The sequence below is a fragment of the Falco peregrinus genome, chromosome 10, assembly GCF_023634155.1.
Source record: "Falco peregrinus isolate bFalPer1 chromosome 10, bFalPer1.pri, whole genome shotgun sequence".
NCBI classification, from domain to species: Eukaryota; Metazoa; Chordata; class Aves; order Falconiformes; family Falconidae; genus Falco; species Falco peregrinus.
Genome location: NC_073730.1, coordinates 19,453,234 through 19,467,499, shown reverse-complemented (window position 1 = coordinate 19,467,499; position 14,266 = coordinate 19,453,234). Strand labels below are relative to the sequence as shown.

General features: G+C 41.3%; 1 protein-coding gene across 2 annotated transcripts in view; it reads left to right on the top strand.

Annotated features, from left to right (window-relative positions):
- The window catches only part of PRKACB (protein kinase cAMP-activated catalytic subunit beta), a 74,995-nt gene extending 72,111 nt beyond the window's left edge, over positions 1–2,884 (top strand). For both annotated transcript variants that reach the window (XM_055815212.1, XM_005238451.4), the window contains exon 10: positions 594–2,884. In XM_055815212.1, coding sequence (XP_055671187.1) covers positions 594–719 — 126 coding nt within the window. In that variant the 3' untranslated portion in view covers positions 720–2,884. The remainder of the gene's footprint in view (positions 1–593) is intronic.
- Positions 2,885–14,266: the final 11,382 nt, after the last annotated feature.

Here is a 14,266-nt window from a genome sequence, read left to right as displayed (position 1 = left end):
TGTCTCTGTTGTGGTGTAGTTTCAAGGCAGCTTTCACTTCTCACTTATAGTTAGGTCCTAGGAGAACCTTTGTTGGAGTTGCAGAACAAATTGTTCTAAACTAGTAGTAAGTTAGTTTTTATTTGGAAATAGAGGATTGTTGGTAAGTAGGAGATGCGTTCCAAACTGCTTTAAGATTTTTGAGATTTTAAGATTTTAAGATCATGACTGATGGGCAGTCAATCTGCTCTGCTTCCACCATGACTGTGCAACTGTTACGTGCAGCCGTCACCGTGCCGAGAGCCGCACCGCACAGCTGAAGAGAGCAGGGCCTCTTCTGCAAGAAGAGAACTAAACTCTGTTTTAAAGTCAAAGTAACTTTTATGGATGTTTGTCAGCGAGTTATTTTTCTTTTTCAACTTACATTCATACATTTCGGCCTGCACCTTCTTAGGCTGGCTTCATTTATGTGTCACAACTTTAAGCTATAATATCTGGTTTCTTGGCAGGATTTGAGGAATGTTGTTATGCTCATTGTCACGATGTTAAGTCTAAGGGTATTAAGCCAATGACATTTCATGTGCTTCCCCCTCACCCCCCTCCCCGAAATACAGGTAGAGGCTCCGTTCATACCAAAGTGCAGAGGCCCTGGAGATACCAGCAACTTTGATGACTATGAAGAAGAAGATATTCGTGCGTCTCTAACAGAAAAATGTGCAAAAGAATTTGCTGATTTTTAGTAGGAGTAAGAGGACAAGATGACATCAGGGCTCACATTGGGATCTTTGCACTCTGTTAACAGATGAGGTGGAGCTGAGACCATCATATGTCAAAACAGTTACCTAGTTACTTCATTCCACAAAGCTGACTGAGGTCTTTATTGCCATCTTCCATGTGTGCAGTTTGCACCAACCCTTCTAACTAGGCACAATTAAGCAAGCACTGTTTGTGCAGTAACACAGAATAATAGACCACTTTCCTACTTAACTTTGGTTTCTGTCGTTCTTTGTTTCTGTGTATTGTTCATTTTCCCCCTTTAAAATGAAGTAGTTTTTTACCCAAGAATGCTCCATTTTATTTTGAATAATGTATTATTTGTGTGAGTGAAATGGAAGGTGTTGCGGCTAGTGTGATTTAGACTGAAGTGAAAGATAAATGTTGCTTCTAGTCTGTGCCAGCCAATAATTCTTGTCTGTCTTGTGTCTGATGCTACAGTTTATAATAATTTTTTAGTAGCTCAGACTAAACCTAGCCAACATTTTTAGCATTTTTGAAGGTAGTATTTATCGCCATATAAATGTCTGCTAAATTAACTTAAAAACACTTCTTCCTGGAGACTGACCAAAATTCAGTAGAATTAATTGGATGGCTTAAGTGTAGGGGACAGTAGCTAGACCCCGTGCCTTGGTTTTCTACATCCCTGCAGTTTTCGTCACTGCCTCCTTCCTTTGTATTTCCCACCTAGGCAGTAAGTAAATTGCCATAACCAGACTGTACCATGGAAAGCTTACAGTCTTGTGAGAGGGAGTAATTCCACCTGGTCTGGATTTTGGACCATATTTAACCAAGTCGACTTACCAGCATTTCAGTTGGCAGGTATGAAATGGCTTTTTTAAGAACGTGAACCCTAAACTCTTAAAGCAAGTTTTGGTCAGTATTGTAGAGAATATGATTAATTTTGATTCACACTTTATCTTGTTGTTTTTTTTAAAAAAAAAAAAAGCCAGTGTTTGGGCTCCCAGTGTATTCCTTGTTTTGAGCCTTTTTTGATTAAAAAAGGTCTCCATTACAATAAAAAACACCACACAAGAAAAAGCAAAATGCGCTCTGCCGTTAGCTGTGAAAAACAAATGGTTTAGCAAATGCAAAATAATGTTCTAGATGCATCGCTGGATGAACACGGTTATTTTTTGTTAGCTGTTAAGAATAAGAGGTTATTGCCAAGTTTTTATTCTGGTATACTATATTAGTAAACTTGAGGATGGAGTACTGCTACAATCATTTTCTTTTTAATTACAGCACTTCATTCATGAAGAAAAGAGACAAAGTTTAAAAACTGCAACAGCTGGTTTATTTTAGTTGCGTTGTGTCTTCATTTCTAACCTACTTTCTTTCAATCAAACAGAATGTATGGTCACACAGATATAAGTATTTGGGCTTAATTATGTTTTGTATACTCTCACCAACTGACTTAAAAGATATTGCTACCATGTGCTAGCTTTGGGCACTTTTACACATTTATTTCAATGTTAATCAGTGGCTCAGCACTTTTCTGGGGGGTTGCTTTTAAACTTATTCATAGTAGTTTTATTTGTACACTTGATTCTGGCTGTCTCAGTGACCTGTCTTAAAACAGCACATCTAAACAGTTTAAACTAGACTCATATTTTACGATAAATTTACATGCATACAAGGATGAATTGTTTTTAAAAAAAAATGAGCTATATTGATACATAGCCATTGTATTTGTTTGAATGTCAGTGCAAATAAACCACTGGCATTCCTTCCTTTTAATCTGTATGACACTCCTTTAAGAAAAGCCTTTGTAGTCATTTTACAAAAGAGTATGAAACGTACCATCCAACATTCTGTATGTTTAGGTTGTTGAGCATTTTTGCACAACGTCATTAGGAGGCTGACAATGAATGCAGTCTTTGTCCACCCATATTTACATATGTGCAAGAAAAGTATAAGATACTTTGCTGTAGCAAATTTTATGTAACAAAGATATATCGTCACATTAATAAATTTAAAGAAATCCTTTGTATGAAAATGTTAAAATCTTTTGTATTTCATTTAGACCAAGGACATGCTGCTGTATGCTAGCTGTATGCGATAAATTCTACAGTAACTTTGTTGTCGTTTATGAACTTTAAAAGATTTTAATAAATGTTGGAGATCACAATTTGATTTTGTTATGATTTTAATTTTTAATTATTACATTTATAATTCTAGTAAAGTTCAGAGATTTTTCTGTTTTGTAAAATACTGTAATCATTCATCTTGCGTGTACAATAAGACAAAAGTCTAGGAAATTGGTTCTGACATGTCTGTCTGCTATCCAGATTAAATTCTACATGGGCATAAGTGGAAAAGTCATCTTAATGCCATGATATTATACTATTTTTTAATTTTATGAAAATCCCGTTAGAAAGTAAAATACTTTTCCAATATGGCATAATAGACTTCAGTATGGAAATGAGATTCTATTTTGGAAAAGGAGGGGAAGTGTGCAATTTCCAAGGTGTTAGTGAGTACATTTGACAATGTGAGTATTATACAACCCTCTCATTTAAACACAGTCGTAAAATATAACTACAGAATATTATGTTACCTGTATTTAATTTGAAAAATCCTTTTCACAGTATGGAGAAATTGTATATCTATGACAGTAGAAGCTTGTTAATTTTACACATTTGAGGAATTAAGTGTTGAACTATATGGTATATTTTAATTGTACTCTAGTTGTATGTAACTTTCCAACATAAAGGATTGTATCTCATTAAGTAAATTGCTTTTTTATTATCTTGTCAGTTGCATTAAAACCCTTATTTTTAAATCCTTTAAAGTATTTTACTAATTTTTGCAAATAATTAGACGTTTTTTAGTGCTGCAGTAGTGTGCAATATAGTAAACATTTATATACAGAAGTGCAAATTAAATTATGTACAACACTTGTGCTGCTTCTTTGTGAATCAGAATGTTGTATGATGAGAGTCATTGCATCTCCCCACACACTGCAAACAGGGTTTGAAAGCAAGAGGAAAAGGTTATGAAACATACCACACATATTAGTTGGTACGCATTGAGCTTTACACTAAATGGGGTGTTTGGAGAAGACAGTGTGGAGAACTTTAAAGGCATTGTGAGAAGTCTGTGAGTTGGACTTCTTAGACAATCAAAAGCAAGCAAGGTGATCGTTAGCTGCAATATTGTTTGTCTTCATATTTTCATATTCAGCCTCGATGCTTTTTATTAAAGATAATTGCCTGTTTTTAAACTGTCTGCAGATCCCACTGTACAAACTTTGTGCTGTGTCTCATTGTGCTGTGAAAAAACTGATAGAAGTAAAGACTGTTCATGGTCTTGGCATTGTCTGTCTTGAGGCTTTTTCTGCAAGTGGTGATCGGAGAGGCTCTGGTACCCGCTCTCTGTAACGCAGCTCCTCCTCTTCCTGCTTTCTGAGCGGAGCTTTGGCCTCTTTGCTTCTGCTGCCGTACGCCTACTGACTGTGGTTTTGTGTTCATCTTGGTTTCCTAGTACAAATGCTATATAACTTTTTAAAGACCTTTGTACTTTTTCTAAAGCTAAGAAACTGCAAAAAGATTGTCTTCTGCTTTTACTACAGCTCCCATACAAACACAGCATGTCAAGCAGCAGATTTGAAGGTGTCGGTGAAATCTGTTTTTCTTCTAATTTGCCACGTGTAAGGAGGACTTACCCCAGATAGGAGTTTGAGACCCATTCCATGAGAAACTGGTAAAAAGATGATCCCATTCTCCAGCTGGGGTGTGTATAGCTGATCTGGATGTGTTAGGAAAAAGAAAAAATAAAATTGTATGACCACCACAGTTCTATGAGTGTGTGTCTTGCACACACTTTTTTTTATTGAGAGCTTTAGGAATCAACTGATCTGAGGCCTCTGACGGAAGGGGTAAAATATGAGCATCTAATGGCAGGGATCACTTCCAGTATAAAGGGTTAGAGCTCCACAAAGATGTTTAAATGTCTTATAGATAGTAAATATTTGTCATCTTACGCAGGAATTACGTAAAGTGTTCAGTTTTGTTAGAAGGATGAGATGAGTATCTCAGGGCCAGGTAACTTCCATTCCTAACTTTTGAATTTGATGATGAATAAAAGTTTGAATTAAATCTGAGGCCTAGTCACATTTTGACCTTTTGGTGTTGGTTTTGTGGTGGGATTTTCTAGTTTTATTTGAGATATATAGATATACCACAAAAAGGGATGCCTGCCTGAAGGAAACTTGCACGTATTGAAAATGTAGTTTATTCTTATAATTCGCTACTACAAAAAATTCCTGCTTCAGTGGGTAACAGTAGCTTGAAGTTTCCATGGAATCACTGGGATGAGTGACCAGTAGTCTCTTTCAAAGCCAGTACAATTTCCTTTAGAATCCTCAGTCTGGGTGACCTGTTCCATCCCTCAGAGGGCCAAATACAAATGTCTTTGCAAAAATGTATTTCTAAACATCGTGTTTATGTGACTTTGTTGCTTTTAAAATGTAAAAGCAACATATTTGTGGTGTTCATTTGCAGTAGGTCATGGCCAGTGAAGCATGTAAGAAAGACCCAGTGACAAACTTGCACATTCCTTATTAGCGCTCAGCTCAGAAGATTTAGACTGTGATAGATTGTACCATAGCAAACTAGTACCTAATTACGATTTCTGCTTTTTGTGTTGAGAAGCAGCCTGTCTGAGGATGAGGCATCTTTGCTAAGGACAAGATAGAGAAAACACTTCGCCCAACATATGGACGTGGTTGCAGTATGAAAGCTCTTTAGGATGAAAAGGTTGTTCTAGTTGGAAGGAGTTTGAGGACAGAGGTCAGTGATCTGTCCCCGTACATATGCAACCACACAGTAACAGGCGTTTTCCTTTGCTGGGAGGTAGAGGTCAGAGACTTACTCCTTTGCCTTTGCTTCCGAGATGCTGTGGAAGATTGGAAAGAACGCAGCTGCAGGTATACAGACGCAAACGGAGCAAGATCTCAGAGCCTGGCATGTAGTACAGTATGTTCTGAGTGTGTCCAGTCAGTTCCAGGAAAAAATACTGTTGATTAGGGCAATAAAGAAAAAACTGGAGTGCTGGAAAGGTTTGATTAACTTTCTGAAATTCTTCCACCACCAGGATAATTTGATTCAATTTAAAAAATATCAATGCTTTGGTCGACACAACAATATCACAAGAACTGTCTTTTGTTCTTTACTGTGTATCTACATTGCTACTTTGAATGTATATACAGTTAAGTATCAATCAGTTCAACAAAGTAAATGTTTGATTGGGATGTCCTTTCAATTTCTACCAACTTTACAGTCATCTTGCTACTTGATGCTTGCATGAAGTGGGGATCTAGGTGTTAGGATTCCATTAATAATAGGTAACACCTTGGATGAGTAAAACAATGTGATTCACCTACTTCACAGGTGTGTTAATTGAGGTTAAGCAATATTTTTATTATTTCATAAATGCCTAGAGTTTATGAAATAATCTCATTTTCAACTGCCCCCATTAAAAAAAAAAACTATATAAAAAATGTGTGTCCCCAGTAAATACATGATTTTTATCTCACTCCATTCTCTTACCATGTATTATCAGAAAGTACAGGCTTGCTTACCTGCAGGAAAAGCAAAGAGGAGATGAGCAGGTAGCCTCAGTAAAAGCAGGATACTGTACCAGAAAGAAGATCATGGTGACAGAATCGGTCTAAGGGCTACATAACATGTGTAATGCAGTGATATAGTTTGTTAACGTTAGCATGTTAGTTCATGTCAGGGCGGGTGTTCTACAGAAGTATCTGCTCTGTGGTTTAGGACACAACCCAGGGACTTGGCTCCAGGAGGACATCAATATCAGAGAGCCACCTCCCATGGCCAGAGCACACCCATAGCCCCTTCATCCTGGAAGGGAATTTCATACCGGGACTGGGTTGGCTGCAAGGTAAGTTCCCTGCCAAGAGAAGTATTGCTGGGGGAAAAATAACACCCTTAAGTCTCATAAATTAGTCGGTCTTTTTTAAAGTTACACGAGGAAACTTGAAATATCAATGCAAATGCTTTTTACTCGGGATTTGCATAACCCAAAGCTGTGCTTTAGGGCATTTCTAGTATAATATCCGAAGTTATTAATCTGGTCTTAATTCTGCAATCTTCTGCAGAATCAAAAAAAGATTATTGACTAACAGAACTCAACTCAACTTTCCTTGAACTTTTTTATGTTCCAGATTACTACAAAAACCTGTAGACTAATGACTCATGACTCCACCTTTACCTAACTTCTCTATAACAATATGCTCTGGTTGCGTTCGGTTGCCAGTAGATGGCACGTTTATATGGTGGGAAACGGTTAAGAAATGTCAGCTGCAGAGTGTAGTAAGAACAAGAGATTCTAAAAATATTTAAGAGCAGTAGTGAGTGAGAAATTTAGACTGTACCAGTCGCATAAGATGTCAGATAATACATACAATACCAACCATGACTATTTGTTATTTGTGCATTAGTATATTTTTTGTTGCCTTTTTGCCTTGAAATCATTGTAGTTAATCATGAATACCTGCAGTATTTTTGTCAGTATCAGGTTTTGTATCGGTATCAGCAAAAAAAGGAAGTTTTGACACAACTAATTTGAACAAAAGCATTTTTTAAATAATATGTATTATTGTACATGCCGTATGAAAATTCCACTAAAAAATCCTGACTGATAAATCCTATTTTCAATAGAGGCTAGAATCAGAGGGTCTGTTGTAATAGCACACAATCACATTTTTGTATTATGTGCACTTGAAAGGTCAGAAATACACTGTTTTTAACTAAAGATTGTCACCAAAACCAAAAATTGGAAAGTGCGTGTAATCTGGATCATTAAACATATGGCATTTATAGTAGAGAGGATATGCATTTTCTAGAGTTGAATGCTGATCAAATTGATACATATCTCTACTAATTATAGTTATAATATTTACAGGCAAAAACATGATTCAATATTTTTCTGAATTATGTACCACCAGAGCAGTTGGAGCAGACGTTCTTGAGAGCATCTCTGATCAGAGCCTTATCAACCTGTTCAGAGCTGAGCAAGTTTTTAAAAGGTCAGTTTAACTGTTACAACCTTAATGCATAACTTTTGAATGTCATGTCTGCTCGTGTTCACATAGGAGTATCTGTTTGGGTTTGGTTTATATCAAAGGAGAAAGTAGGGAGGGGAAGTAGGGTCATCTAATGTGCATCTGGAACACTTCCTGTGCTGTAACAGCGGTTCCTTTCTTGCAGCCTGTGGTAGTTTTGGCAACCACTATCTGCCAAATGTGCATCCTTTGATATTTTTTTTTTTTTTTTTTTTTACGTATTTACACACAAAGCACAGGGTTGTCACGATTTCTTTTGGTTTCTTTATACTTTAGTGCCTATAAGCAGATAGAGAACCTGTAAGTGCCCCTCCTCTCCCTTCCCCCCTGCCACCAGTGGCACCAGTGACTGAGAGCTGCAGAAAACACCCTTCTTTGGGTCCATGCTGTTCTCAGTGGGCTGAGTAGCAGCATCCTCTGGCTGACCAATGGAAGAAATGCCATACTATGGTCTTCCACACCTGGTGTCAGTTCTAGCAGTTGCACCAGAACTGTAATGTGTAAAGAAGATGCTAGTATTTACCAGGACGTGGGTGTTTGACAAGTCTGAGAAATCTGGATGTTTCTAAAGCAGGCTAAAACTGCGTGCTCCTGGCTAACTGCCTGCCTGCTGCATAGCTGGTGGGGAAACTTCACCACCCTAGAAACTCACTGAATGGTCTGCCCGAACACCTCTGAAATATGATCATTCCTCAAAATGGCTATGGTTAGCAAAGGTGGACACTCTTCAAGGGCTTGGCACTATCCAAATGTTGTGTAGATCTCTGTGCATGCTCAGAATATTTCTTTAGAAGAAAACCACAAAGGAACGGACTGGTTTGGCTGGAGTCCTGGTATCAAGGTTGGTTTGTGACTAAGCCTCTGCTCCTCTTTCTTTATTGAGTATATACGTGGACCTGAATCTTACTGACCTTGGCTTCTAAGAAAACAACTTGACGGAAAGCTGATACAAGAATCAGTGCTTTTAAGTGGAAATCTACAACATCCCAGAAAGTCTGTGTTAGGACTGAGCAGAAACCTTCATGGGGGGAAGGTGTAGAGAAAGCTCTTAATGTACCCATGCTGAAAAGCGAGAGCTCGATACAACTGCATTGGAACATTTTGATTGCTGCTGTCAGGTGGCTACGGAGGTAACTAGATATTAGTCTTACCTATTGTAAAAATAATGCCTAAGTTAAGGTTGTAGAAACAAAGGAGGTATTTGGGGTTGTCCCTATGGAAAATATTTTCCAGCCTGTGGAGTAGATGTCTATGGTGAACGTTTCCTTGGTCTGGGTGCAGGTCTCCTCCATCTCCTGAAAAAGTGTTGTGTGAGAGCTGCACAGGCTCATAGGTGCACTGGTGTCCACAGGGCTCTGTACTGGGCCCAGTTCCCTGGCACAGTGACCAGGGAAGTAAAAGCTGACACAGGAGGCTGGTGAGGTATTGGAAGTCAACTTTACAGCCAGGAATGTCTTGTTATTAAGAAGATGGCAGCCTTACCCCTGTAAATACTATCTGGAGAAGGAGGAGGAAGAATAGAAGTGTACAGTGCAAACCCCAAGACCACTGCAGGGGAAGGTTGTCTGACAGGAGTCGGGTTTGTGCCTCCCCTGCAGCAACAGCACCCGTGAATCACACTGTCACTGCTGGTCACCAAGTGGTCGCTGGGCCACCAAGGTGTTGAAATCAGGCTTTAGATATTTTCTCTGTGATAGGCAAGTTCTTCACTCCTGGGGAAAAAAAAAAGGCTTCCCAGAAAAGTGGGGGAAAAACCTAGCACTAATGCCTTAATGTAGCATTTGAAATATAGCTGAGATTTCTGCTTGTGTACAGTTGACATTTTTCTGTCTATAACTGTATTTTTCCATTCTTGTGTGCATCAGCATGTTGTGCTTTTTCATTTGCTCACTTCATACAACCAAAGTGCTACCTTTCAGATTTCCCATAGATCTAACGGCTATTTCACTGACATGTCTAAGCCATATTGCTATAATATAATTTTATTAGGCTGGATTCAGTTTTACAATGTTGGTATTTCATATGAATAGTTTTTATAAGCTTTTTGCTACATTATCACAAGCTAGGCAAATATGTGACGAGTACGACTGCTAGCTGGGGCAGGATGAGTTGTTTTACACAATGTTTTTTGTTGTTGTTGTTTTATAATGTATAAGCTTTAAAATAGCTACCATCCAGACTTAAACCCTTGTTTTCTTAAATACGAGCAGCTACCATCATAAGAAGAAACAAAACAAAATAAGTAGGGCAGGAAATTCTCGGTGAAGTGTATATAATTCATGTGCAGGAAGATTTATTTAAGCAATTCAGTCTTGGAAACCAAAGTAAGCAAAAGCAGAAAGATAGCACTGGCCTTGCATTGTAGTCAGCTGCTGCACACATTCATTTTTAGCTTGGTGTGTAGAGGATACAACTCTGTCATTGAAGATTCATAGGATTACAAAAAAAAAAAAAAAAAGGTTGGATAATGCTTTTTGAGTAAAAAGGACCTTAGCATACTAAAGCAAAGACTTAAAGGATTGCCCATGAGGACAAAACAGAGGGTCTCTGCCATCCTATTAATTACTGCCTGGTCAGTAAACCTGAGCAGTCCTCCTCCCCTCCAGGCTTGCAGCAAGGGAGCTGTGTTGCTGATTCAGCACCATGCACCTGCAGAGCTCTTAATCCATGTTGATCCTGAAGCCCGGAGCTTTTACAAAACTTTTTGCACATCTACAGGCCCTGTTTTTTCCCTTAGGAGAGGGTACCCAGGTAACTGCATGGAATATAAATCAAGGGTGAATGACTTTTGTGCTCTCACCTAGTATTTAAACATGCACTTCAACTTAACTGCCTTTGAAATGAATGCCCGGTTGGTACAAGTCACTGTGCCAGATTCTTGCCACGGATTTTCTGCCTTCCTTCCCTCCACACTTGCTTTAGACCAATGCTATCTTTGGCCTTTTGTCTAGGCTTTATGCAGAACTTCAGAGCAGCATGACAGTGCTCAGCCACACAGAAAACCCTGGCAGATCAGATGGGGAGTGCGAAGAAGACACAGCATGGCTTTTGGATGACCTTCCTGGCCAAGGCAGGAACTGAAGAGAGGTGCTTCACTGCTGGACTCTGGGCGGACTGGGAGTACCTTGCTGGAGAACTGTCCCTCATGCCTCTCTGCCGAAGTAGGGAAGGGAGAGCAGGACGACAGGTATTAAGCTGTCGATGCTGTGGAGCAAGGTAAGTGGCAAAATTCTTTTCAAGCTAGAAAAAATATGGACTGGAGTGGAAAAGATCTTAGCTGAGAATGAAGTGCTGGAAAAGTGCAACCTGGACCAGTAACAGGGATTATGCCTGTTTCTCTGTGTACGGTAACTGGCAGGGACTGTGGAAAAGACCCTGAGGTACTTACCAATCCTAGGATGTCTAAAATCATCAGTGCCATATAGGTGTGATTAAAAAACCTCTGTAAGTGTGGTGTGGAGATAGGGGCTATTCAGAGCAGACAGGGAAGACAGGGAAGATGGAAGGTACTGCTGAGACCCTACTGCACCCCAGGGTGCAGCTCCAAAAGCCTGTTCCTGGAAGGTGGATGTACACAAAGAGGAAAGGGGAATGAGCTCAGAAAATGCAGAGCTTATTAGAGAGTCTAAAAGGGCTATGGTCATTCAGGCAGCTGAGCCGGCTCTGGGCCGCACCAGGTATGGATGTGGTGGTGTGAGGCTGTGTGGATGCGCCTGCCACGGCAGGAGGCCGGACTCTGCAGCCTGGAAGGTCCCTTTTTAGCCCTTCATTGCTAGGAAGGAAATGATGCAAAAGGGATTTTTTAAGTCTGCTGTTACTAATAGACTGGAAATAGCTATACACTAATTCAGTTTGGGTGGCAGGCAGTCATCTTAACCCTGTGCCACTTCCACACCTGCGATGGGAATTACCTACAACCAGCCTGTGCCCCCTGATGGCTTCCCCTGCCCCAGTGCAGCACATTCCGAGAGGCGGATGCTTTCTGGCCGCTAGTCACGTTCGGATGACATCCATGGGCATGCGAGCTACCTGGTTCACCTTCTGGTTCACCCTCTCCCTCTGTGAGGTGCCAGGAGCCACAAATGACCAGCGCCAGCCCCGAAACGTCTCCCTGAACACCCGGAGGAGAAGCGTAGCCCCTCGCGGCGGCTATCCCGCGCCGTGGCTCAGTAAGCAGCGGCAGCCAGCCGCTCCCAGAGCGCCGCCGGGCCCGAGAGCCGCGCTGCCGGGCGGCCCCCGCCGGCCTTCAGTTCCCGGCAGGCCCCGCGGCCGCCAGGCGGGCGGCTATTGGCGGGGCGGCGCGCGGGCGGGAGCGGCCCCGCGGCTCTTCCCGCCGCCCGGGGCGGCCCAGGGGCTGCGGCCCGCCCTGCGCGGGGGCTGCCCTCGCTGAGCGCCAGCCCTTGTGCCGGGGGTAGCCCTGGCACGTTCAGTCGTTGTTGACAAATAAACACATGCTTTATACGCGGATATAGTCCACTGTGCTTTGTGTAAGACTAGTTTGCACAGAGGAGCTTTCCTGGCACCCCTCAATGCGAAGCCACCAAAGCTCTCCGTCGTTTCCTTACTTAGCTTTCCCCACGAACACGTGCAACCCTATTTTTACCCAGGACACTGGAGTGAGAAAGGTTTAAAGGGCTTCATTGTGCTCTGGGGGAGCCGGAATTCAGTCGCCACTGCACAGCTAAGGGTGCCGTGCTCTCCTCTGCCACATGCGCAGCACATTTTGTCTTTGTGTGCTGCCGTCACAAAACAAAGGTTTTCAGTAGAAAACCAGCATTTCCCAATATCCAGAAAACAGTTGGTGTCCAATGCCTACACTGACTTCTGCATGTGTCTCCCTTGTGTAACAGCAGAAGTTGAGAACAGGTCTGACCCCTCAACCTGGATCTGCCAGCCCTGTTCTCACTTTGTGCCCTACGTGGCCTGGAAACTTTTTTTTGCCAGAAGCAAGATGCAAATAGTCAAACAAAAGCCTAATTCACTTTCCAGCTTTGTTTCCCACCGGATGTAATCTTGTTTTAATTAAATTACCTTACCCGAATGAATGAAAATACAAACCACAGATCGTATTCCATACTGAGTTTTTCCACAGCCCATTTTCTTAAAATTCCTCTCTCTTCTGTTCAGGGTCCTTCTGAGAGAATGCACGCACTGCATGAGCCTCACTTCGAATACTCTGAGGATTAATTGAAGACATGATGGAAGGAAGGGAAGAGTGTGAGTAAAATAGCTGTTTTATATTTGTATCCTCAAATGTCAGTTCATTACCAAAGTTAGAAACCAGCTGATACAGAAAACTCATTACAGTCTCATTTAGAATGCTTATTTCTTGAGAGAAAAAAAAAGAATTGCCTTGCATGGCTTTCTCATTCAATGCAAGTATGCCACATTTTATAGTATGCTTTGGGATGTGAAGTAAGGGTTTTCTTTAGGGTGCAGTATGTTTAATACTCTATTTAACTTGCTTATCTGTATTTATTTAAATTTCAAAGCAGTAAGAACTCCCACTGCTCTCTGTTCTCGACGCTCCTATCAACACTTGAGTCCCATTGTTTGCATTGTTTCTGTGAGCTTCGGCCATTTATTTAGCAGCAGGTAAGTCAGGCAAAATGAAATGGTTGGGGAAGTCATGTCTACAGTCCTTTGCTTTTCCTGTGATTTTCGTGCTTGTAACTGTGTCCAGTTAGCAGTTAGGTGACTCTGATCTCTGTTCACACACGCAGCCAGGATGTAGTAAGCTTTTTCTGGGAGTGAGACAGATGCATGTTGCCTGGGACAGCCCTGCGCCCGCTCTGCTGGCCAGCAGGCGCCGTCTGTCAGTGCCAGCTGGGACACTCGTGTCATGGAGCTGGGACTTGCTCTGTAGAAGCCAGGCTGAAGTCACCAGTTGGTTCTGTACAAATCTCCAGGTAGCTTGTAATGTCCCCCTTCACTCTCAGTGAACAGCAGGGGTGTAATTTGAGCGGTGTGACTCAGCAGGGAAGTCTGCAAGTAAAACATTCCACAAATTTGTACTAACCCAGACTACTAAGGATGCTCAAAAGGTCACAGCACCTGAGCTGTGGTTGGAGGGGTCAGCCCTGGTGCTGCAGGGTAAGCCTGCGAAGCCCGTGTGTGGGAAAGGCAGGGTATGTTGGTCAGTTGGTATCACTTGCTTACTTTCCCTAGCCTGTGACAGCACATCATCCACATGACACTTCTGTGCTGTTAGAAAGCATCCTGAATCAAGAGAAATTTGGAAGAAGAAATCTAAAAAATTGTGTAATAAAGAAAAAAAATCATAATTGCTGGAGAAAGTTATATTAATCTCTGCGGGTGAGGTTTTATTGCCTGTGGGCCAGTCTGTCATTTTGTAGGCACTCGGAGTTGTACTTTTTGCTGTACAGCAAATCCTGTAGGTGTCCGTGGGTCTCCTCCTGAAGT